The 25,490-nt window shown below is 41.1% G+C and overlaps 2 protein-coding genes across 5 annotated transcripts in view; one reads left to right on the forward strand and one right to left on the reverse strand.

Annotated features, from left to right (window-relative positions):
• LOC311012881 (uncharacterized protein) overlaps positions 1-25,490 on the reverse strand; it is a 203,874-nt gene that overhangs the window by 20,859 nt on the left and 157,525 nt on the right. The window lies entirely within an intron of this gene.
• Positions 633-25,436, forward strand: LOC311012822 (myosin IXb). Of its 4 annotated transcripts, none has more exons than XM_084008554.1 (41): positions 633-962; positions 1,220-2,054; positions 6,682-6,776; positions 6,986-7,048; positions 7,309-7,408; positions 8,315-8,415; positions 10,032-10,155; positions 10,417-10,506; positions 10,639-10,755; positions 11,489-11,623; positions 12,003-12,124; positions 12,258-12,399; positions 12,528-12,717; positions 12,855-12,930; positions 13,048-13,140; positions 13,245-13,284; positions 13,452-13,574; positions 13,792-13,872; positions 13,978-14,088; positions 14,480-14,602; positions 15,015-15,164; positions 15,388-15,527; positions 15,714-16,043; positions 16,175-16,256; positions 16,489-16,656; positions 17,491-17,591; positions 17,711-17,790; positions 18,058-18,242; positions 18,819-18,926; positions 19,142-19,312; positions 19,405-19,446; positions 19,535-19,646; positions 19,730-19,803; positions 19,913-20,105; positions 20,937-21,065; positions 21,491-21,596; positions 21,785-21,916; positions 22,622-22,745; positions 23,035-23,135; positions 23,222-23,346; positions 24,268-25,436. In XM_084008554.1, exons 2-41 carry the CDS (start codon positions 1,278-1,280, stop codon positions 24,555-24,557), a joined length of 5,646 nt encoding a protein of 1,881 aa, XP_083864680.1. In that variant the 5' UTR covers positions 633-962; positions 1,220-1,277; the 3' UTR covers positions 24,558-25,436. The 4 variants fall into 4 exon arrangements, with proteins under 4 accessions (XP_083864680.1, XP_083864679.1, XP_083864682.1 ...); XM_084008553.1 differs by having other exon boundaries at positions 634-962; positions 13,045-13,140; XM_084008556.1 differs by having other exon boundaries at positions 635-962; positions 13,045-13,140; positions 23,222-23,358; positions 24,268-24,408.

Raw genomic sequence — 25,490 nt, forward strand, 5'->3', positions numbered from 1 at the left:
TGAAAAGTAACTGCTTACAGCTGTCAAATTATGATCAAATCACATTTATTTATGACATACACAGAAACATTTGTAGTGACATTATTTTGTGCTTCACACTGGAAAGCCATCACCTAATAGCTATTAACAAATACAAAAGTAGAAAAGAATACAGAATTAAATAGAATACGTAAAATATTTGACAAAGAATCAACAAAACAATATGACGATATGTTTCAAAGAATGATATAGTGGAGTAAAATATAATGTAATAAAATATACAATAGTAAAAACGTAAAAACAAATTTAATTGAAGTACAATTACTTCACACCATTGCCTTTGTGTGGTAAAATGTACTGTATGTGCTGTGCGGCGGCTGTAATACCTCAAACGTCCACTTGTGGGTGCTCAAACCCCACAGTTCACGCATCACCACTAATGAGGAGCATGAAACTGCTCCCCGGTGTCGCTCTATTAATTTCTCCTCCTCCGCGGTAATGTGAGTGTGTCACCTCTCGGGCTCCTGTGATGTTTAATTCTCAGCAGTTTTATCTCCTGTTGGCTAAACTTTGACATCTTCCAGGTCAGTGAAGGAAAAAAAAAAAAAAATTCTCACGTCGTCGACGTGTTTGTGCGTGTGTGCGCGCGTGCGTGTGCGTGCGTGCGTGTAGAGAAATCTAGGAAGTAACTTTTCGACCAGGGCGACGCGGAGACGCGGATCCTGCTTTTCTTCAATAAACGGTGGTTTTAATAGCGATAGCGACGCCGAACTGCTGGGAAATAACGTGTGAAACATTTAAAGTAGGAAAGAAGGAGTTTCTTGACTCACCTTTTTTTGGGGGGGGGAGCTCAGGTGAAGACATTTGTTTTCTCCCAGTTGTGTAGTTGGATTTCGGTAACGCCAGAGATCTTCCTCTTCTCTTCGCTTTCAGGACTATTTCATCTTTTGGAGATGAATTGAGTGCTTTTTTTTTCTCCGAAGGTGAGACTTTTTTACATTTTGCTTTTTGTTTTTGACACCTGGACTGACTGTATGTGTGGGAATGTTGATAGGAATGAAGGAAAATGTCGGCTATCGATTGATACAGTAGCTTATTTACATGCTGATTCCTGGGTAGGAATGAGGCGTTTTATTAACCTATTGCAAACACTTGACTATTAAGAGTATGTTTGAAGTGTAAATGTGTTTTTAAATGTATGTTTAACTTCCATTTGGTCATATAATGTGTGTTTCTACAGTGGCTGCAGGCAGAGAGTTGGGTCAGTGAGTTATGCTGAAGCCCGCCTGTGTATCAGGATGAGCACCACAGATGAAGCCGGGGCCCCTGAACCCAACGGAGAGGCCCGCGTCGTGCAGATCTACCTCCGGCTGCCCCAGGACACGGTGACCTACTGTCCCCTGCAGGTCAGCGCGCAGGACACGGCGAGGGCGGTCATCCACAACGCCGTTGTCACTCTGGGCCTGGACGCCAGCCGGAAGTACAGCCTGCTGGAGGTCAGGAAGAGCGAGGCAGGGGAGAGGTTGCTGGAGGCCGGGGACTGCCCTCTGGAGAGGGTCCTGCTGTGGCCACGGGGGGCTCAGAGGTGGCACCCTCAGAGCCAGGGGTACTACTTCACCCTGCGGCACGAGCAAGCCGACAATGGAGGCAACCAAGAAGTCAACAGAGAGGACTACGATGACCTCTGTAACCTCCAAACTGTGACTGAGGAGAATATTCTGGAGGCCCTACGCCAGCGCTTCTACAGGCTCAAAATCTACACGTACGCCGGCAACATCCTCATCGCCATTAACCCCAATAAGTTCCTGCCTCTTTACTACAATCCCAAGTATGTCAAGATGTACGAGAACCTGCCGCTGGGGAAACTGAGCCCTCATATCTTCGCCATAGCCGACGTGGCCTTCCGTGCGATGCTGAACAAGCAGGTTAACCAGTGTATTGTGTTGTCCGGCGAGAGCGGCTCAGGAAAGACTGAGAGCAGCAGTTATCTAGTCCACTGCCTGACTGCACTCAGCCAGAAGACGTACTCCAGTGGTCTGGAGAGGACCATCCTCGGGGCCGGCCCGGTGCTAGAGGTAGGTCGCTGTGATGTGGAGCTGGTCCCACCTGCTAAAATCACTTTACACCCACATCTGCTGTAGCAAGTCCACCCTGTTAACCTCGTAGAGGCAACAAGAAAAGGGTTTGTGACCTTTGTGGTGTCCCTTTATCTGTATCGGATATCAAATATCTGTCAAAACCTTTTCTGGTTCCAAATTCAAATGTTAGGATTCACTACTTAAAGGGGCAGTTCGCCAACAAAATCAAAACACATAGTTTTTGGGATTATATAGCACTCGGATTACACATCTATGGCCGATACCTCCAATAGTATGAAACTCACACCAAACAATCTACTGTACCTTTTTAATATCAGTGCTTATAGAATATGCTTGGGTGGGTTGGGTGGGTATGGGCTCTTTTTGACTGTTATGACATAGAATAAACAAGTAATCACAAAAAAAAAGATTTAATCTAAAAAGTATGGTATGAAGAGCATATTGGCCCCTCTCTTTTTTCCCCCTCATATCTTCAACCATCAACCCAGAAACTTAACTTGTCATGTTCACTTTACCATCCAGACTTCATAGAATCATACAGATATGATTTTGCTGATCACCAGATTAATCTGGTTGTTTTTTTCTTGTTTTGTTGCACTGTGTGTTTTCATATCCTTTTTTTAAAACAATTTTGTTCCAAAACACAAAGTGCCAGAAAGAAACCACTCCCTTTTTACAGGAAATATGTTTATATCAGCACCATGTGTTTTGTACTTCCTTTTTTTTGGGTTATCATTTAAATACATAACGGGCCAAATCATTTAAATACATAACGGTCCAAATCACTTACCAGTTCAACTAGAAAGGCAGTAAATCTGTATCGTCTGAGTATTGATGATCACTACTACAATGAAGTTTGCCACATATTCCTCTAACATTTGGATTTACATTAAGCTCGGACGGTTCCTCAAATCAAAAAGCACCAAAGAGCAAAACATGGGAATGTTTTTTGTTTTTTTAAATCTTCAGTTTCACTCTCACTCATTCAGGTCAAAGGGCGTCTTTGTTGGCGACCACATTTGGCCTTGTGCTACAGTAACCGTGTCAATGAGTAACAGGGCGACACATTCGCCCACATTTCCCTGTGATGTGTCCTTTCTGTTCCGTTCTGTTGTCTTGTGGATTACACAATGTGCTTCAATGATAACTGATTGCATTTTTTAGGGAAACACCCCCTCCTTCTTGGTACTGGAAGTGGGAAGCGAGGCATTTGTTGGTTTCACTTCATGTGAAGAAACAGGCTTGCTCCTCTTTACTTTGCACCGGTTAAACGTGTTCCAGCGACCAATAAGTGCACGCGGTTTATCTTACCATCGGTAGACCAACTTACCGTTTTCACAAAGAATCCTGGCCCACTTTGTTATTGATCACACGCTCACACAAACCCAGGAGGCTCAGCCTTTTGTTAGAGAGTGACTAAATATGGATCCTTCCTCTCTCTGAACAAGTCGAACGAGTTTCTCCTTGAAATAAGCAGCAGCTTAGGCATTTTTCTTCTGTTAACTGATCTTTCCTTGAGTGTTTGGCTTTGTGACCTTCTCCTAAAAGACGTTCAAAGCAGCAGAGATTTTAGCTTGAGGAGAGAAAAATGGCTTGTTGATGTGATTAGATTTGTTTCCCTTTTTTTTAATCATGGTGAATAAGAATCAAACTTACTGAAGATGATGCACAAGTAAATATTAATAGAGGCTAAGACCTGTTGGCAAGATGCCCTAATGTAGTAATGAGGATCAGTTGTGGCGTTAATCTGTTGTTTGTTATGGTTTTGCAGTTTGGCAGCTTTGCAAAATGCCTCCTGTCGTTGGATTTCCTTTTATGCGCATGAATCACACCATAAGATGCTTCTTCCTTTATTATCTGAAATTACAAAACCGGCTATCAGTTTTCTTTCACTCTTAAGTTTTAGTTAAATGTTATCTCACAAGTTGAAAAAGATTAGTTAGCCGTTAGCCAGCAGGTGATTGCACCTTGCTTAAGTAAGGTTTGTTGGTGATCAGGAAGCCGAGCTCCACAGGGGGAATTTGCAGGGCGTTGTCTTTGAGGGAACACCAGAGAGAAGAGAAGCAGGAACGTGTCAGAACAGGCTCAGCCTGGTCTGTTGGCAAACCCTCACCACCAAGTATTAATCTCTTAATCTCTCTCTCTCTCTCTCTCTCTCTCTCTCTCTCTCTCTCTCTCTCTCTCTCTCTCTCCCTCTCTCTCTCGTGCACCTTTTCACTCCTTACCCCCCCCCCCCCCCCCCCTTTGTTCAGCTGTGTGCAGATTCTCTGAGGTCTGGAATTTGATTGAAACCATTTTTTTATCCCAATGTTCTCTTCTTTTGTCCAAATTTAAGACACAGCTGGTGCATATCATAATCATAATAAACAATGTTCAGACGGTCCTATGCACCTCACAAAGTCAGGAAATATCACTTTTCCTGACCACCTAAATGTAATCAATGACCATGATTTAGGTGGTGGAAATCTGTTATATCAACTTTTCAGATAAAATATATTTATAATGGTGTAAACTATAGAAAAGCAGCAAATTGTCACCATTGAGAAGTTGTTTGGCACTTTTGCACCATAAATCAGTTTTTCAGAATGGTGTTTTCCAGGTGTTCTGTTGAAGTGAAATGTCACAATTGTTAAATAAGGTATCATTTTATTTTCCTTTCCGAGCAGACCAGATCTACCTGAATGCATCCTTCGTTTTTTCCTCTTATTAGGAAGGACAAGCGGTTTCAACCTCTTTATGATAGTGTCAGTATGACGTGGTAAACTATTACTATCCCTCCTCCTCATTCTATCGTCTCTCCATGTTTTTTTTTCCAACTTTGTTATCTTCGTTGATTGACCTGGTGGAAAATGACAACCATGAATGGTATGTACAGAGGAGCACAGGGTAGAAACATTCCGGCAATTCAATGGTTTACCTGCCAGCGTGTGATCAGTACAGTGTGCAGGTCTAACTCTCTCCGTCTCTGTGTAAGCATTGCTCCAGCCTGTTACGACACGACCATCAGTGTAGCTCCACTGGAATGAGGGAGAACAATACATTTTTAGATGTTGTCATGGGCTCGGTCGGATTTTTCTTTTCCTTTGGGGAAGATTAAAACTGCTAAAAAAAATTAAAAAAAAAAAGCAGAATCTAAACCAGAGTCAGTTGCAGCTTATGACCACTTGTAAGCCTGTATGTGTCATTGGTGACCAGCCTGGGTGGAGTCTGTTGTGTTGATAGTGAACCTTAGATACCGTCTCCACTCTCACAGAACAACAATCCGATCATAATGATAATATTGCCTCATGTGCCGCCATTTATAATTCATAACTTTTCAGACCTCTAATTTTCTTTAAATTACTTAATTTTGTGTAATTGTGTTTGACTAATATTGGCCGTTTTTACTTGATGAATAACTTAAAATGATAAATGAAATAATGATTTTTAGGATCACTGTCAATTTTGTGGTAGTTCATTAATGAATCATATTACTTATATTTCAATCACAGAAAACACAGAAGAATGAATCTTAAGTGAGAGTAAAACTCCACTCTCTTTGTCCAGAAGCCTTTTTGAGAACTTAACAAAAGGCTGCAAGATGACACTTTTCTTTTCATTGTGTGTGGCCATTTAAACGTTTGCATCATAGACGTCTCCCGGTTTAATTGCATTACTCATAATAAACACTGAGAATGCTTTGCAGGCGTCGCGTTCAGGCAGGTGCACTGAATGATCGTGTGAAGATGCAAGTGAGAATGGGGGAAGGGAACCTCTTGGTATTTTTCATTTGTAGGCAAACCGTTTCACTTATACATGCAAATAAAAAAGGTTTTTCAGTTCTGTTTTTCAGAAAAGTTTAATTTTCTCTACGGAAGCCCTGAGAGCAAAGTGAGAAAACAAGTATTTGTTATTGTAATGCTAATTTTGGCCACAAGAGGCTGAAGAGCAAATCTACCCCTTGTTCTTAAGTCATAAACCAAGATAATGAATTAGATCAGACTTAGAAAATGGATGATTATATATTTTTTTCTCACTTGCTTCTCAGGGCTTCCATATACACACGGCTTTCGCTTAATTTGGTCAGATTATATCTGCACCAATAAGCAGGCTTTTTAATTGATCAAGAGCAAAGTGATTGTAAACATGTTTGTGGTTAGAGCTTCTTGAATGTGAATATTTTCAGCTTTCTTAAATCTTTCATTGTAGACCGAATGTATTTCTGTTTTAATTTGTTAAATAGACAAAACAAGCCATTTGAAAACATCACCTTGCGCTCTGGGAAGTTGTGATGGACATTTTATACAAACATTTACGAATGAGACAATAGATGAATCAGTTAATTGAGTAAATAAGCAATAGTTTAATTTATAATGAAAACAACCATTAGTTTTTCTGTTAGTTGCAGCCTTAGATCAGAATTAGACCAACTTTATCTCTGGTGTTCCTCAGGGCTGCTAAACGGGCCCCTGCCATCCACCAGCCCATTGATTTATTCGATGGCTCTTCTGTGCAGTAAACATTTGCAATGTTTAGGTCTGGGTGCCAGTGTCTGTGAGAAACATGCCTACAATTTCTGTCTGTTTATTTCAGTGAAAAATTATGTTCGCTGTGTTTTAAACAGGCCTTTGGCAACGCTAAAACCGCAGAGAATAACAACTCCAGTCGCTTTGGAAAGTTCATCCAGCTCAACTATCTGGAGAGCGGCGTCATCAGAGGGTAACGCTTCATGTTTTATTACTTCTCACCAACCTTCTGTGCTCATGTTGTGACTCTGCAAGGCTTCGGCAGCAGTTAACAGTTTATCTTTATGTTTGTTTCATTTAACATCTCATCTTTCTGCCTACGTCATGATTGTGCAGTGTCGGCAGCTGCACCAAAGCCTCATGGGTTTTGTTAACATTCTCCTTCTTGCGTGTCTCTTCCAGGGCAACTATTGAGAAGTACCTGCTAGAAAAGTGCCGTCTGGTGTCCAGAGATCCAAAGGAGAGGTATAACGAAGACGCTCAGAAACACTAATTAACACTTTATTTCTTATTCATACACTCAAAATCTGGGCATGGAAATGAATGCTTAACTGGTACAAACCTTGCTTGAATCACCACAAATTGTACCCGAACTCTGACGTCTAATATAAGTGAGTGAAAACACTCGGAGGTGTGCAACTGAAATGTTGAGTAAATAACAGAGTAGAAAAGGAACATGCGTGAGCCCTGATTGACTGTACCGGCGTGTGACCTCTGATCAACAGGAACTACCACGTGTTTTACTATCTGCTGGTGGGCGCGTCCAAAGAAGAGCAGGAGGAGTTTCATCTATTAAATCCACAGGATTATCTCTACCTCAAGCAGGTACCTTTGATCCACACACTTTACATCCGCAGACACGGGGGAGGACTAGCGCAAGACGTGATATGTCGTTTGATTTTGTGAAACGGGGAAAACCAGTGGTTTTATATAGACAGACACACAATAGCTAAAGACTTCTCAACAGTAACTCACACCAAAATGTAAAACTGCACTTAAAAACTAGACTGTTTCCCCTTGAAATCATTTTTCACCTGTTCTGAAGTCCTAAACACAGGAGAGAAAGCAACGTTTATACTGAGACAATGGATCACCAAATTATTGTTCCATGTTCTCATACAGTTTTCTATCTCGTCCAGTTTATATATGTGTTTTAAAATGCTAGTATTTAATTAAAACTGCATTTGTACTGCATTTTTTAAGTGTTACCAAGGCAACATGGACCAACTACCAGAAGTTTCTCCCATCATTTTGGGGTTTAGAACCTATTTTCCCCTATTTCCCCCCTTTTTTTGTTTTTAGAAGCTCTTGTTTTATGGTTAGTAATTCTCATAACTGACTACGGTACATCTTTGTTACTGCTTTGTTCACACATTTGCAACATAATTTGCTGTCTTTGTCCCTGATTAAGAACCCAGCAACTAACATGTCTTGTAATAACTCAATCTTCAGCTTTTGAAACTCAATTACAGTTTTAAACACAACCTGGAAAATCTAATATAGTCAAGTCAATGATTTAACAAATAACAAATGTTGACCAGAAAACATTGTAGATCATGAGATAAAACCTCAAATATGAACAGGAACACTTATTAATTAATTTAAATTGGAGAATCAATCATTTTGGATTAAATTTTGAAAGTTATCAGTGTGTCTGCATACACCTCTTTGGCTGTTCTTAATAATACTAACCCCCCTTTTCTCTCTGTGTCCCGTCTGATTGTTCTGCAGGAAGACCTCCATTCAGATAGTCATGAGGAACTTGGGCACGAGTACAACAGGCTCCATCAAGCTATGGAGATGGTTGGTTTCCTGGCCTCCACCAAGAAACAGTACGTATGACAACTGTAATGCTGCAGGCCAGCGATACTCGGCAACGTCAACGGTGGAGTTAGTGGAGCAGTGTAAAACATCCCTGTAAAACACTTTGTTAATAATATTTAGGGTTTTCTTCCGTTACAAATGTGAGATGTGTCATCGAGGACACAACAGCAAATGCTAGAAATGGCACTCTCAGTCACACAGTGTTTACAGTGTTGCTGCCAATCTAAATATGACGTAGGTAGGCAAATCACTTGTTCATTCAACTGAACACTGTCAGAGGAGTCTCTCCTTTCTGTGCTGATGTCAGGAACAGGTCAGAGCTTGTCAAGTCAAGCAGGAGAGAAAAATGCAGCGAGCATGTTGACGAGCGCCTGACGGCCTCGGGACACGGCCAGCACGTAAAAGTGCCAGCAGCATAGTTTGTAACCTGTTCGTGTTGGTCCTCCTGCTGAATATCACACAAAGACACAGTAGTGGTTCAAGAGATTGTATCTGCAGAGCAATGTAGATACAGTTGGCTTCATAGAGTCTTTAGCAAACACCTCCAGGAGAGTCACAGAGATCTAGTGGAGGCTTGGTTGTAAACCCTAAAAAACAAAATAGATATTAATAGTCTATTAAAGTGATGGTTCAGAGTAAAATGCACCCTAGGTAATTTCCACCATTACATCCAGCTAAATACCCCCTCAGAAGCATTTTTAGCGATGGTCAACATTGGTCAAGATAGTCGCTATCTACTGAATGGCTTAGTACTAGCGCTATGGTACATTTTGTATATCTCGTAAATTACCCCACTAATAATGCATGGAATGTTACCAAACTTCTGCAGTAGTACACATAGGGTCTGTACTCACAAAACGAGGCATTTGAAAGTTTGTAAGTACACCAGGAGTTTATTTAAAAGAACACTTGCCTGATAGCTTCTATCCTCTGCTGCTAATGCTAACGCTAGCGCTGCACCGACGCCACTCCCGTGTTTACCCAGCACTTGTCGTCACGTGAGTTTCACACGAGAGTATGAAAACGTTTCGCAGAAGGTTAACACTTCTGGATTATTCATCTTAAGCGTTATTGTGATTATTTATATTACGCAAAAGCAGACAGGACCTAGCTTACTTTGTTTTGCATCCACGGCTGAATTTGATGCTCACATTGGTGAGCTGCAGCATTTATTCATGAACCAACTGAAACCTGCACTGTACATTTTCAAATGACTTTATTTATTCTCTGCGCCGACTGCCAGCATCAAAATGTTTTTGATTAAAACACCAAGTTTGAAACAAATGTACGGGGAAATATAATTTTTTTTTATGAACAGTGGCTCTAAAAGTGTGACATTTTAGAGCTTAATTTCTCCAATGAGGCTTTCTGGGTCGAGTTCTATTGAGGAAGTGGATCAGATGATTGATCGCAGAGGCGACGACGTCACCAGCAGAAACACTGTCATACCTAATCATTTTGAAAGAGCAATGACCAATGGGGAAACTCCAACCCGCTCAGTGACTCACTCTTGGAACTTTCGCCGTTTGATTTGTATTTAAAATAGATATTGTGACTAGAACCTTTCACAGAATATAAAGTAAAATAAGCCAGCTGTTTGTGTGTGTCTATTTCCACCGTGCAGAATATTTTCCATCCTTTCCGCCATCCTGCACCTGGGCAACGTGACGTACACGCTATCGGAGGAATCCGATGTCCTGGAGGTCGGACCTGCTGAAGTTTTGTCTACACTGTCTGACCTTCTCAAAGTACGTTCCTGAGGAGAAACATTATGTTTGCCAACTGCTTAATCACCATCTGGGCTTATTAACTCACAGTTACTCAGCGGGCAGAGCGGCTCCTGGAGGGGAAATGTCTCATCTTTACGCCTAAAATAGCTCCCTGTGTTTGTTTGAGAACAAACGTGTTCCAGCCTGTTCTGTGTGTCAAGTATAGTCATTAGTGGTCATTTTCCTTTGGAATTGATAATGTGTTGCACTACAGTGGGACCCTGTGTTTTGTTGTTCTAGGTGAAAAAGGAGCTACTGGTGAACACTTTGACCAAGAGGAGACTAGTGACCGACAACGCCACCGTAGTTTCACAGTACACACTACAAGAGGTAGACCGTTTTTAATTTAGTTTAATCATCAAATATAATATGAATATGTGTGATTTGAGCTTAGAGCTGCAAAATCTATTTTTCAGTTTGAGTTGAATTAATTCGCTTTTTTTGATGTTTCTGTGTGTGTAGGCCTACAGAATGCGGGACTCAATGGCCAAGTCTTTGTACAGCGCTCTGTTTGACTGGATCATCCTTCACATCAACCATGCCATGCTCAACAGACGAGACCTGGAGGAGTCGGTTTCTGTAAGTCACACAGGCAAAAACTGCATCATTGACTGCAAGAGGCCTACATTTTTAGTCAAATAGGGTAAAATATTTGTAATTGACCATAAAATTGTTGCATATATATATGTATATTAAAATATTAGAATCTATCATTAGTTGTGGGGATGCACGGTGGTGTAGTGGGTAGCACTGTCGCCTCATAGCGAGAGGGTCCCGGGTTCGGTTCCCCGGTTCCATCCCCGGGGTCGGGTTCCTTCTGTGTGGAGTTTGCATGTTCTCCCCGTGTAAGTGTGGGTTCTCTGGGTTCTCCGGCTTCCTCCCACAGTCCAAAGACATGCAGGATGGGGATAGGTTAATTGATGACTCTAAATGTCCCGTAGGTGTGAATGTGAGCGTGAATGGTTGTCTGTCTCTACATGTCGGCCCTGTGATAGACTGGCGACCTGTCCAGGGTGTACCCTGCCTTCACCCAATGACAGCTGGGATCGGCTCCAGCCCCCCCGCGACCCTGAATACAGGATAAGGGGTAGATGATAGATCATTAGATGCAATGCTGAAAAGGGAATTATAGAATGTTTGTAGACTCATGTATCTGAAGTTGAATGTTGATAACAATTAAATACATAAACACATGGGTTTAGCAGTGGTGGCATGCTTATTGTAGTTAATGAACATCATCATGTTTTCAGTGTGTGTAGTTTCAGTTTGTGTATGTTGGTCATGAATTGTCTGGTTTCTTTGGTGTTTTTAGTGTTTGTCCATCGGTGTCCTGGATATGTTTGGATTCGAGAACCTCCAGAAAAACGACTTTGAGCAGCTGTGCATCAACTACACTAATGAGAAACTGCACTATTACATCAACCAGCACATCTTCCAGCTTAAGCAAGTAGGTGTTTTTTATTTTCTTCATTCCAGGGTGAATATTATTATTATTATTATTATTATTATTATTATTATTATTATTAATATTCATGGCCAGCACTTCTTATGGGATGTTCAGTTGTTACCACTGTGCCTGCAAACATCTTTAAATATCTGAAATGATGTCATCAAATTGAGGCTAAAATTGTGAATTCAGTGTTTCTTCTCATCTTTTCTTAATTATTATTATTTTTTAATCCAGTTGGCATTGAGGAGTCTTAAAACTTACGTTGGCTGTTAATGGCTACACTAATACACCTTTCATCAGTGCCACAGAGACTCATTAATCTACATTAATTTCCCTTGATTAACCTAATTATGTAAGACATTAAAATATATTCCAGGTAGATTATGTGTCAGAGGGCATCGCCTGGCAGAACATCAGCTACACTGACAACGATGGCTGCATTCAGCTGATCGGCCAGAATTCAACCGGATTCTTTGACCTGCTGGATAAGGAGAGCAAGTAGGTGAACACTTCTATTGGGTCCTAAGTGATGATTAAGAGGACTCATTACTATGACTTTTTTTAAATTTTCTTTTTAGGAAAATCCTTCTTCCTTTATCATTGATATGCTGTCCTCTCTGTGTTCCTTCAGCCTCCCTCAGGCCACGGATGAAACCCTGTTGGACAAGTTGAAGCAGCAACATCAGGACAACCCATTCGTTGTGGCCTCCACACAAACTGAGCCAACTTTTGTCATTCAGCACTTTGCAGGAAGGGTCGAATATCACATAAAGGTGGAGTATATTTTCCCACACTGCAAATATCATTATTCTACCAAGTAAATGAAAAAGCTCCCTTCAGTGCAACTAAAACAAGAGTAAAGGAACACGGCACGTTAATTGTGATTCTTCTTGGTCTTTAGGGTTTCCTTCAGAAAAACACAGAGCACATGCGTCCTGAAGTCGTATCACTTCTACGGAGCAGTGAGCGGGCGTTTCTGCATCACTTGGTTGCATCCAGTCCAGAAGCTCTGTTCCGATGGGGAGTCCTCCGGGCCACCATACGCATTCTCACCGTATTCAAGAACCTGGGACGCCAGCGGGCAGAATCAAGTAGGAAGCTTTAGTTGCTAATAGAGCTGCATTTTCAGCACCTAAGAATTATTCACCCCTATTAAAAACGTTCAGTTGACTTTTTTCTGTTGTATTGTTGTTCTGATGATTACTGATTTGTTGTGTTGTCACCATAGTATCTGCTAGACGAAACTCCCGCAAAACCCTCAGAGAGATGAAACAGCGCAACAGTACTTTGGACAACATGTCCAGGTAAATTATCATTACCGGACAGTTTAAGCATATGCTTGTCAAAAGGAAAATATACCTTAGAACTAAAAACAGATCCTACTGACAACGTTGAATTATCTCTCTTGACATTTGCAGCAGCAGCAGCCTGACTGTGGATTTCTCTTTCGATCGCTCTGATGAACATCCTCTCGATGTCTTTGAAGACATCTTTGTCAACTATGAAAAGAGAAAGTAAGTGGGCCTCGTGGCTTGAGTTTAAATACACAGATTTTGATGCTTTCCTGGGCTGGATGTTGCCTTTGAATGAAGCCTCATCGTGTCTAAATGTTCTGCAGGAAAAGTCGAGGTGGTCGACAGAAGCAGCTCATTCCAAAGGTAAACCGTTAATGAAAGAAAGTCCAACCCATACTGGATTCTTTACACACAGATGTTTGTACATCTTAAAAGTGAAGGAGTGATTCATGCTGTTTATTAATTCTCCAGTTTGTCCATTCATCCTTGTTATTTTTGGCTCACAGACCATATTATGTCATGTTCAATAGAACCTCGTGGATTTGTACTCCCTCCGACATATTGTTGGTCTCGCTGCACACGACCGAACCAGCAAATTCATCTTCCACCCTCAACGGAAGACAAAGCCGCCGACGGTCGGTGCCCAGTTTCAGGTTTGTTTGTCCTCCTCCTTTGCTGACCGTCAACAGTTTGTATCAGAAAGGCCAACTTTAATCATGACTTAATGTGGCAGAGAAAGGTTTGATCTAAGCCTCAGCACATTCAAAGCATCAGTACATCATAGGCCGACTCATCTACGTTACTACAGCGTAGAAAGAACAGGATTATTAACCCATCAACCACCACTCGCTACACGTCTGTTTCTCACAGGCCTCACTCGGAAAGCTGATGGAGACGATTGGGAAAGCCGAGCCTTTCTTTATTTTCTGCGTCCGCGCCAACGCTGAAAAGGTAACGTCGTCTGTGAACCTGCAACGTCATCCTGTGTACGTCTTGTATGTCGGATAGCACAGTGTAATACAGTTCCTCACTTGGGACAATGTTTTGTTTATGCAGAAGGAGCTACACTTTGATGGTGAACTGGTGCTACAGCAAATCAAGTACACAGGCATCCTGCAGATGGTTCACATCCAGAAGTCTGGCTACAGTGCCAAATACGCATTTAAGGTGGGTAATTAATGATATGTTATTTTAGAAACATACATATAACAAGAAATGCAAGTAGAAACAGATTCAGCGAATAAATGATGACATAAATGAAGCATGTGACTCAAGCTTCTGCATCGCTGAAGAGATGAAAGGTAGATTGATCTTCATCACTCCACAAAGATGTGATGTAACCTTCCTCACATTAACACATGACACAAACAGAAATATTTCCCTTGAGTTTTCTATGTTGTTTTTCACTTTAGTGGCTGAAAATAAGAATCATTCATTTGCATTTCCTTTGTTGACTTTCTCAAAATTAAGGTAAAGGTTTGCTATGTATTTAGATGGAAATGGCTTGTGAGAAGAAAGTTAATTTGTACTTCTGATACCGTTTTCCTCCTGATGACAGGAATTTGTTGAGAAGTTCAGAATGTTGCTTCCAAAGGGAGCATCTGCAACGCCAGAGCACATATCTGAACTGTTTGAGAGGATGGAGCTGGACAAGACCACTTATCAAATAGGAAAAACCAAGGTAAATCATCTTGATCATATCAGTAATGTATCCTCATTTTAACTCACCGTAGTCCTGTGTATCACAGTGGCTGGAGGATGAAAAGTGCCGTTTCCATGGTTGGAAACTTAATTCACACTGAGGTCACCCATTAGCATTAGCATGTAGCTATGTTTCCGTAATGTGTTTAGATTTAAAGCATCCAACAAAGGACATGGCTTGCAGAAATTGATTTGTGAACATTGAAATGTCTCTTAAAGTAAACCATTATTGCCATGAATCACGTGCTAAAAAAACCTTGCAGATTTCCCGCTTTACCTGTCATAAAAGTAATGAATACAGTTATGCATGTATTAAAATCTACAGGAGATTACTCAGGATAACTGCTCTAAATGGTTCCATATTTCTTCCCGCCTTTCTTTCATCTACACAGGTGTATCTCAAGGAGAAGCAGAGGCAGTTGCTCCAAGAGACTCTCAATAAAGAAGTGATGCGTCAAATTATCATCCTGCAGCGCTGGTTCCGTACCTGTCTGATCAGGTTGCACTTCCTGCAAAAGAAAGATGCCACTTTGCTTATACAGGTACCATTTAGTGTATAAATACTGTAAAATAGAAGACCGTTCCTCATGGGGACTCATGGATACCACAGTTTTCAGAGGATGTTCCTGATCAGGACCAGTGCTTTTCCTTCTAAGTGTCCCAGCAAAAACACAATAGAAATATTCACAAAGACACAAGAACGAATAAAAGACACAGCAGACTGAAGTTGACAGAGAAATACTTGTGTTTTATTCATTTTTTTAGAGGAGCTGGCGTGAGTTTTACGAGAACCAAAACCGAGCTGCTACGGTGATCCAGACAGCATGGAGGAGCTCCCTGAAGAAGCACCAACATGAGACAGAGGATGATAAAAACACGTCCAACACACGGACTGGACGGGACAGGTACGCACTTAACCTACGCTGTAGGAGAACACGTTGATCTTGTTGGATTAAATGTCACTCGCAGAAGCCAACACATGACTGAGAGACGGAACTTAGAAAAGCTGCATTTTTAATCACAGTTCCGCTGAATGTTTATTTGTATTAAGAATATGTTGTTGTGATGACCGTCCCGTTCTTACATAACAGCTTGACAAAAAAGGAGTTAACGAGGCAGCACAAAGTGGAGATCAGCCCGAACAGGACGGAGCAAAGGTCCAGGAGCAGGGAGAAGCGAGACGGCAGGGGATCCCCTCCCCCTCTGACCAGACCCCTCTCCCTCCCACTGGACTCTAAAGTAGGCAGTGATGACGGCTCCACCAGCCCCTCTAAGAGCAGCTCGCTCCAGCGCTACAAAGACATAGGGGTCATCAAGGAGAAGGCCGAGAGGTGGAGGGAAAGACAGAGTGAGGGGGAACCGACGGATGAATCGAGTCCAGAAGTACGGCGACGAAGAGAGGATCAGAAAGATGCGTTTCAGTAAGAATACAAAGCTTTCTCCACAATGTTTGGTCTGTTAAAATGGTCCCAATAAGCTCTTTTAATAGACATCTTTTGTTTTGTTTTAGTCCCACAATAGTCCACAGCTTTTCTTTCCCTCTGCAACACAGGCACAAAGGGAAGTCGAGGTCTGTTGATGAACTGTCGAGGATCAGCTCATCAGGCTCCGATAGCTCTCCTTCTGGCACTGAGGTAACCTTTGTCTGTCTATGTTATTACAGAATATTCAATCTGTTTTACTGTTTGCTTCTCATACAGTTGTCATTAGTGTCCTGAGCAACGATAAATGTTGGCATTAGCTTTTCAAAGTACTGTAGTAATGTGTGCTGTAAGCAAAGACGAACGGAGGCCCCTCACACAATCACAGAAGGCCACCTTCCACTCGAATCAGACCGTACCTCATCACGTTTCCTGGCCCAATTAGGTCAGGGTGCGTCTCCGCAAGCAGCCCAAACGCAAGCGGCGCTTAGCCTACGCCCGCAGCGGTTTGATGATGAACTTTGGGGGCTCCAAGGAGAGCGAGTACTGGAGCTTTCCTCTGCCCCCCATGAGCCCCCATGTGCCCATCCTGAAGAACTCGGTCAGTAGCAAGGTACTGGCCAAAGGGACGTCTTGACTGACCTCGACTGCCCTCTGCATGCAGGCCTTGCATGTGTATGTCCCCGAACTGAAGGTTGCATTGCTCTGCGACTTGGCGTTTCTGTTCTGCAACCCAGGAGAGGGATAAAAAAGAGCTGTTGCTTCCAAAAAAAACAAAAAAAGGAAAACTCAAAGCTTGTTTCATTCTCTGGAATATGTCAGCAGGAAAGGTTCAGAGTCACCACACATGGTGAATTACTTGTATTTCGGTCTTACTTGGTCACTAGGCAGGGATTGTAACTTTAAGACTTATTTTGTATTGCTTTATAATTATGAATCTGATTATCATATGCAAGACTAATCGATTTTAGTACAGACTTTTAATTTAAATCATGAACCCACCTTAATCTACTGTAAATGGCATTATGCATATAAACCAATCAATGAATGAACCCATGGTTGGGTTATGGCAACAAACAAAAAAATCTTATAATATACATCACATTCAATAATGAATGTATAAACGGGAATAACATTTAAAATCACTTGAATGTGTAAGTAACATATGCTTTAACACACTGACACAAAGTTATTAATATATGAACTAACTTTGCTCATACTAACTAAAGCCAAATAGGTTAACGTTCAGCTGGTGGCAGGAAATGAGCTTTGCATGAGTTAAAAATGGTGAAGGACTACCGCTATGGTGCTTATATTTGGTTACATAAGCTGGTATGTGGCCTGGTTTGGTGCAGGGCAACGTGGTGGGAAAAGGTGAAAGTGGTAGTTGTTTGTTCCCAAGTTTTCTACCTCGGCTTTGCATGTTCATGTTTTGATGCTGTTGCAGATATCATCACAAACGGATGGGTCACGGTTCAGCCTCCCAGCCAGGAGCACCAATGAGGACCCGGGACAACAGGGACCTAACCGACTCACGACTCCTGAGAGGTAAAACTCTCTCACTCCGCTCAAAGGAAATGGTTCCATGTTTTGAGGCTTTATGTTTTCATGCTTAATGTATTTGATGTGTTGCTGTATGGAGCTGATACAGACTCTCTTTTATACAGGATTTGGTTTCTCAGTAAATTCCTGAAAAAGCGGGCGCCTAAGCCTTCGCCTGACAACGAGTCTCCATCAGATAAAGCAGGTAATCAAAAGCAGCAATCTTAATGTATTTGTACTATGCAGATATTTTTATTTTACTTTGAATAGCGAGCAACAGGGACTGTTGAAAGTACTGTAGTACGAACAAAATGTTTGGGACAAGGTTAACACACAACACACTCATTGTCTTTACTGCCATCTGGAGGTTATTTGACCATCAACATGTATAAACGAAGATCTTCCTGAAGTATCTTACACACCATCGGTAGTGTCAGGCTAACGATTCCACATCTCCCTCCTCTGACTGCAGTCACCTTGGCCAGCTACACTCCACATCCCTACCACATGCCCAACCAGAACGACGAGAGGATCCGTCGAAACCCAACCATTAAAATCAGCCGGGCCACGAGGGCGTTGCAAGGGAACGCGTCTCTGGATCGCGAGATCACCGACACCAAAGAGCTGCGAAACCTGGATGAATTCCTCGGCAATCAGGTGAGATAAACACCTGCGGAGGGGGATATAAAGCACGGCAGATAGCTTTTGACTCAGGTTTTTATTTATAGCCCTATAAAACTTGACACACATGACTTGTCTGTACTGTAGACGTGCAGTGTCACACATCATAGCCCATCTCTTCTCTACAATCTTACACTTTTTATTTACTAGATACATTCAATTAGCAAAACATCCATCTAACATGGATTTTTAAAATAGATTATTTAATAAAGATTATTTAATAAAGATGAAGGACTACTTTGTACATATCCTCTTACTGAACAGTGTTGCATTGGTTGATGCAATTTGCTACGTGCAATTGTTTTTTTTAAGTCTGTTACTTGTGTATTTCATATGAAAATACTGATGTTGTTTTTAACTTTAAGTCTGTTACTTCTTTTGTTAAACATTTTTGCCTCTTGCATTTTGGAAAAGAGCTCTACTAAAAGTTTAAGGTCATACACATACCCTATAACCAACTGTTATTGTTGCTTGTCTTACCCCTCTCTCTCCAATAAAAGCAAAAATGTGGAAAGATCCACATGTTCTGAATTCCTCATCTTTGTCTCTCAGGTGAATGAGCTGCAAAGTAGAATCAAAGAGCTGTCACCAACAGAGAGCATCTTCCTCTCAGCCACGATGCAGTTCAGAGATACCATCAAAGGCATGTACTCCGTGCAGGTCAGTTCAGCTACTTCCTCTGTGGAATACGAAGTTCAATATAGAAGTAGGAAAGTAGGAGAGTCATTTACACCTTTTTCCAGAATGTCTTTATAAACACTTCAGGTTTGTTTAACCGTTAAAGTCACTTCTTGTAAGTTTTCTACTGAAAAAACAAGCCAAATGAAAAAGGTGGAAAGGGGTCACTAACTTTTCATGCGCACCGCGACCAACAGAAGCCCCAAATTGGCTACAAAGATCTGATGAAGGGCTACCGCAACAAAGTGAACACGCTAGCCGGCTCCAAGAAAAAGACGGAGGTCTCGCTGGTGGTCAACTTGTTTCAGTCTGTGCTGGACGGCTTTATTAGGGGCGAGCTAAAACGAGGGGATTCGGAACCAACCAAGGTAAATTAGAGTTTCAATCAATCATCATTCAACAAACGACCTGGTGAGGATAAACTAATAAACTCATATATGTCACTTCTGGCTTCTCTCAGGCCACCAAGACAAAACGGAAGAGGAGGAACAAGGACAAATGTGTAAGTTGAACATCTGCATTGAAGTGAAGTTTCCGCATTAAACATCCAGGTTAATCATCCCAGTGTGTTGTTTGTACGTCCTCTACAGCCTAATAGTCCTCTGGATCACCTGTTCAGCACATACCAGGTGAACATCATGCAGTCATGTGACTTGTGTGGCTCCTACATCTGGGGAATGGAGAAAGCCTACATGTGCAGTGGTGAGTTCAAAGAGCTGCAAAAATATGACAGAATTTAAATGAACAAGAAGGGACACAATTAAATTTTTTCCTCTCATTTTTAGCCTGCAAGTTAATATGTCACAAAAAATGCCTGACCAAAATCATCACCGATTGCTCGACACGGTGTGCCAGACAGGTAGGAACTGACATTTTTAAATACTCCTCCAAATGCGATCGTATGACTAAATAACTCAAGACTCTCGTCCGTAAACATCTGTAAATCCTCTTGTCTTTGCTTGTGACAGGATGACAGCCTACCAGGCTCCCTTCACTTTGGGGTGCGGGTGTGTGTCCTCAGCAGTAAAGCTAACCCTGTGCCCAAAGTGGTGGAGTTGTTGCTGATGCATGTGGAGCTAAACGGCCTCTACACAGAGGGCATTTACCGCAAGTCGGGCTCAGCCTGCCGGTCCAGGGAGCTCTACCAGATCCTGGAGACTGGTAAGGAATCCTTTGCAAACCAGCTGAAACTTGCAATGCACCAAATGTTGTTTTAGAAACCCAAGGCATCCAGTCAGTTACAGTGTACATTGAGTTCATGTTAGTGTCACATAACATGATGTTACTTGTATTATTCATTTGCACGATTGGTGCGATGTGTCGTTCTTTGTCTAATCTCCTCTGTTAGTGTGTGTTTACTTAATTATAAATACTTCACCTTAAAGTTAAGGGATATACTTTAATAACAAAAAACTCTATATTCAATTTTAAGGAACTATTAACTCTACAATCTCCTTACTCTATCATCATTTTATGATTTCAAGATTATTTTATTGTCACACACACACACACACACACACACACACACACACACACACACACACACACACACACACAGTAGTAACATAGTTCACATTGGTCAATGAAGATCTTATTTTGCAGTTTCACTTCCCACAGTGACCTCAAATAGGAAACATATGATAGTAAATAATAGAAATATATACTAAAGGTATAAACGTATAAATAAAAGAACAAAAAGTATTCACAGTCTGTGCAGTTAAGCAGCATTTTTTGTGTAGGTTTAGAAAAGATATGGATATAGTGAAAATATGAAGATATGGATATAAATATAAAAGGATATCATGCAATGAAGCATCGTGCATGGTGCAAATAGGCAAATATACAGTTCACAATTCACATTATGATGATAAAATTTCGTAATCACATCCTTTGTTAGCTGACTGTGAAGAATGAAAAGTAATTTCATATAGCAATGAATAATTGTATATTGTTTGGTGTATTTTATCCATGTTTTCTGTCTTATGGCATCAGATCCCGAGGGACCATGTTTAGACAACTACCCCATCCACACCATCACAGGTCTGGTTAAACGTTGGCTTCGAGAGCTGCCTGACCCCCTCATGACCTTTTCCCTCTACAATGACTTTTTGCATGCTGTCGGTGAGTCATTGTCAAAAGCAACAGCAAATCTGCTATTGGAAAAGTTGTAACGAGTGATTTATTTTGGGCTTTTTTGCTTGAAAAAATATTGAAACAATTAATCAAATATCTAAGAAGTTGCAGATCAATTAATCGATTAGAATAATTGTCTCAGCTCTTCTTCCGAATACTTCTTTAGTCAATTAGTCATTTAGTTGATGCCGTTTCCATGCAGAATGATTTATATCCAAGAAACTTATGAACACATCCGCGGTAAACACAAGATTTTAATTAGTGATTTATTTATTTTTTTTATGGAGGAAATCATAAACATTCATACAGGAACTCATAAAGATCTGTGGATTGAGTCATATAGTTGATAAAATGGTCAGTCAACAGTTTGGTCGATTACAGCCCTATTGATCTCCGTGTTTGTTTTCCCCCAGAGCTGCCAGAGAAAGCTGAGAGAATAAGAGCTGTATACCAAAAGGTTGATGATCTTCCTCCTGCTAATTACAACACGTTAGAGCGGCTCATCTTTCACCTCGTCAGGTAGGTTGACCTCTATTTATCCCCTTCTACTATGTCTACTCATTAACTGTAACTCTTATCGCTTGTGTGTTGCCATAATAAAATTATTATATTATAAAATGTGGGGTTCAAAGAATCCTCCACACCTCACAGTGTTTACTTGTGTGAGATAAAAGTCCTGTGAGATCTTGATCTGGGTGTCTTTGTAGGGTTGCGAAGGAGGAACAGCACAATCTGATGTCACCAAGCTCTCTTGCTATTGTGTTTGCCCCGTGCATCCTGCGTTCACCTGATGTCGGTGACCCCTTCCTTGGTATGAAGGATGTGTCCAAGACTACAATGTGAGTCATACTGTACACTCCCATAACTCTTCAAGAAGTTGTATTTATATCTTTCTGTATTTTTTTTGCCTATTGCCTACCATGCAAATATAATAGGACATATCCAGACATACCCATTCAAATGAATGTAGCAGGATGGTCAGATTGGTGGACATTTTTAGGTGTCATTTTGACGATCTACGGTCCATATAAATGAATATATGGCAGGTCACAGACTGGCTCATGTTGGTGTAACGTCTAAATGAAAGCAGGAACATGCTTCTGTTAATACTACCACTACTAAAAGCCTATTAAGGCAGTTTTTCTCACCACTGGGTGATGTTGGGACTTCTGTTGTGATATGACACTATAAATAAAATTGAATATATATTATTTTATTTTATTTTATTTTATTTTATTTTATTTTATTTTATTTTATTTTATATTATATTATATTATATTATATTATATTATTTTATTTTATTTTATTTTATTTTATTTTATATTATATTATATTTTATTTTATTTTATTTTATTATGTTAATATTTGAATATATAGATACAATGCAAAGATTAGGTTAATGGAATGGATCATAAATATATAAACAGGTTATAGATAGCGATAAGTCTAGGATCTGCCTGGCTTCAAAACGCTGTATGTGCTCTTTGGATACACTGAGTTTATTTCTACAGGTGATTTTTCATCTTTGACCGTGTTGCTTGCAGGTGTGTTGAGATCCTGATCACTGAGCAGTTCAGACGCTACAATGAGAAGATGCAGAACATCCAGGAGCTGGAATACGCAGAGGCTCTGGCTGTCAATCAGCTCAAACTGAGGAGGCAAAACACGGTGAGAGAAAACTACAACACCTGGGTCAAGCAGCCTCGACCTGACATTTAAATTTTCGGTTAAAGGTTTGTTAATCTGGCTCGAATATTTCAAAGACGCATAAGGCATGAAGACAGCGGACACCATGCCATGGGAAAATGTATGCCACCTGAATGTACTTCTGTTAAATCCACTGTTAAGCTCTTCTTCCAGAGTAGATTGCAGTAGTGGCTCATAATGTAACTAAAATGAATCTGATTTGAAGCCAGCTGTCACCTAACCAAGTCCAACTGCTCTGATCTCTGTGCAGGTTGTTGAAAAGCCTTCAGAGCTGGATGTTCCAGAGCAAATACTTTCAGATGAAACAGAGAGGACCCTCATCGATAGGATCAAGTCCATCAAGCAAGAAAAGTAGGCTGAGATTTATTTCATTGGAGGCAATCCTCTGTGGGTAATTACAGGAGTTTGAATGCTGATATCTTGTTTTCTTATTTCAGGGTGGACTTGGCCTGCAGGTTACCCGACCTGGAGCAGGAGAACTCGGACAATGACAACCTGGATTCTTCGTCATCCATGAGCTCAGACAGTCTGGAGGAGAGCCTGGGCAGCCTGGATTCGGAAGGTCAGTAGGGAGGTAAAGTATTTCCACCTAACTCTGGATTTAAAGTACCTCGCTAATAAAAAAACTGAATGTGGTTGCTTTTTGTGGTTCTGGCTCGATCTGACTTCTGGTGCAAAGCTGTTAACAAAGTTAGCTTCCTATTTGAGGTAAACTTTTCAGCTTAGATATAAAGTTTTAGTTGCTAATGGCAGAGTGTGGTAGTGAGGGTAGCGAGGCTGCAGTAGCGACCTGTCAACCACTTGGTAGCTACACCCTAAAGAATACCCTGCTCTATCGGCTATTTTACTCTAAATGGGACCATAATTTACAAATATGGAAAACATGCTTTATCGAAAAAGACATAAAACTAGCAATTGAGACCATAAACTGATGTTTACAATGTCTTTTGAGATAATACATCAAGTCAGAAGAAGGGTCATTTTCTCATAGAGTTCCATGCAATCAGACTTTTTTTTCAACCATAGGAGTCGCCCACCTGATAACCAGTGGAGAGAATGCAAGTTTAAGGTACTTCGGCATTGGCTTCACTTTTCAGAACCACAGGATTTGCAGGACGACTTTGAATTGTTTTTTTTTCTGGGGACCTCTATGTTGGCATTGCACCACCGGACTGCCCTCATTCAGATTCATGAGAGGGCTGTGTTTTTTCTCACAGACTAAAGTAAGAGATGGGACAAAAAAAAAAAAACATTCCATCCTGCTCCACACTTACCACACCAGGGCACATATGGCCTAAGGAGTGGGTGTCATTCTCAGATCTGTCTGTCGAACACATCTCCTCCAATGCATATGAAATATTTCTATTTATATCAAGTGTCAGTCAAGTTCCTTGCCATTTCCATAAATAAGCTACAATATTAAACCAACACGAGAACCTGTACCACGCACCGTCATGCCGATTATGTTTCCTAATCTTTCTAGTACCAGGCAAGGTGACCATGCGCTTGAAAACCCAGAAACCTGACTGCCCACCTAAACCTGCTGACCTGGCGCAGAGAATCAGGAGTCTGATGGCTCAGACGGATGATGGCCGAAGAGAGTTCACACCAGGACAAATGACAGGTGTTTCCCAATCCATGTGCTTCCCGGCCACCCAAGACGACCCCTTCCCACACGACGAGCCCCAGATCACCAGCAAAACCTCCAATGGGAGCTATAGCGATCTGGACATCCCTTACATCGATGAGGACGAGGATCTAACCTGCACATAACACCACGAGCTGTAATAATAAGAATGTTCTCCATTATGTGATGATAGAAAACCTCTGTCAAAAATAGCTGTGCACTTTGTTTTATAGACTTTTCCATTTGTCAATGCTGCTATGGAAACAAAGTGCTTTGAGAATTTATATGTATTAAACGGGCTGTCCCTTCTGGGTTTTTATAACTGATCTTGAAGAACCAATCACAAGGACGACTCAGCCTCTATACAATACACTGTATGTGATGTTAAATATATTTCAGAATTGTACAGTTCACATTTTATAAAACGTATAGGTACTTCTGTGAAGCTGTGTGACCAGCTGTGTCAAAAAAACATAATAAGCAACTGAGGACACAAGTGCCTCCTTCACTAATAACTAACATTAGTCTGAGCTCAGCCACTGTGGTACTTACGGGACTTTATGGTGTTTGTGGGGAAAACAATGTCTTGAAAGTTGTACCAAAAAGGTTCTTAGGAGAATCAGAGTGCTTCTCCATTGTACAGCGAGTCATTGTGTTTTGGGCTCTCATTGAGTGCGTTGTTGTGCATCTGAGACCTTTCAGTTATGTTTTTCTGCTTTTTGTGTTCGTAATGTAACTACTGTTGTGACTGACCACTGATTCAATGCTCTTGTAAGGGAAATGGTCATATTGCTGCCTTTTAGACTGACTGAAAATACTTCCCTCTGTCACTTCTCTTGGTATTGCAAGGCTGTGCAGTGTCACCAAGTTAATGTTTTGTCTGTGCATGTAAATTTAAAAAAAACATGGATGCATGCATGGATGCATGCCTGTACATTTTATGAGGGGTAGGAAAAATGCATATTGGGGTGAACGTCCTCAGTTTCTTTTGTCATCAAATGAAATAAACTGACCATTTTCAGATATCTCCTGCTGTAATGCAGATTACTACTGTATAACCAATCAAGTCTCTTCTTCTT

The sequence above is a fragment of the Eutrigla gurnardus genome, assembly GCF_963514095.1.
Source record: "Eutrigla gurnardus genome assembly, chromosome: 4".
In the NCBI taxonomy this organism is placed as follows: domain Eukaryota; kingdom Metazoa; phylum Chordata; class Actinopteri; order Perciformes; family Triglidae; genus Eutrigla; species Eutrigla gurnardus.

Excerpts from the sequence above, each read along its gene's own strand:
- LOC311012822 (XM_084008553.1), top strand. The coding sequence starts at position 1,278 with ATGAGCACCACAGATGAAGCCGGGGCCCCTGAACCCAACGGAGAGGCC. Across the intron at positions 8,416-10,031 it reads CTGGCCTCCACCAAGAAACA|AATATTTTCCATCCTTTCCG; the intron begins GTACGTATGACA and ends TCCACCGTGCAG. Across the intron at positions 13,285-13,451 it reads AGAAGCAGCTCATTCCAAAG|AACCTCGTGGATTTGTACTC; the intron begins GTAAACCGTTAA and ends CATGTTCAATAG.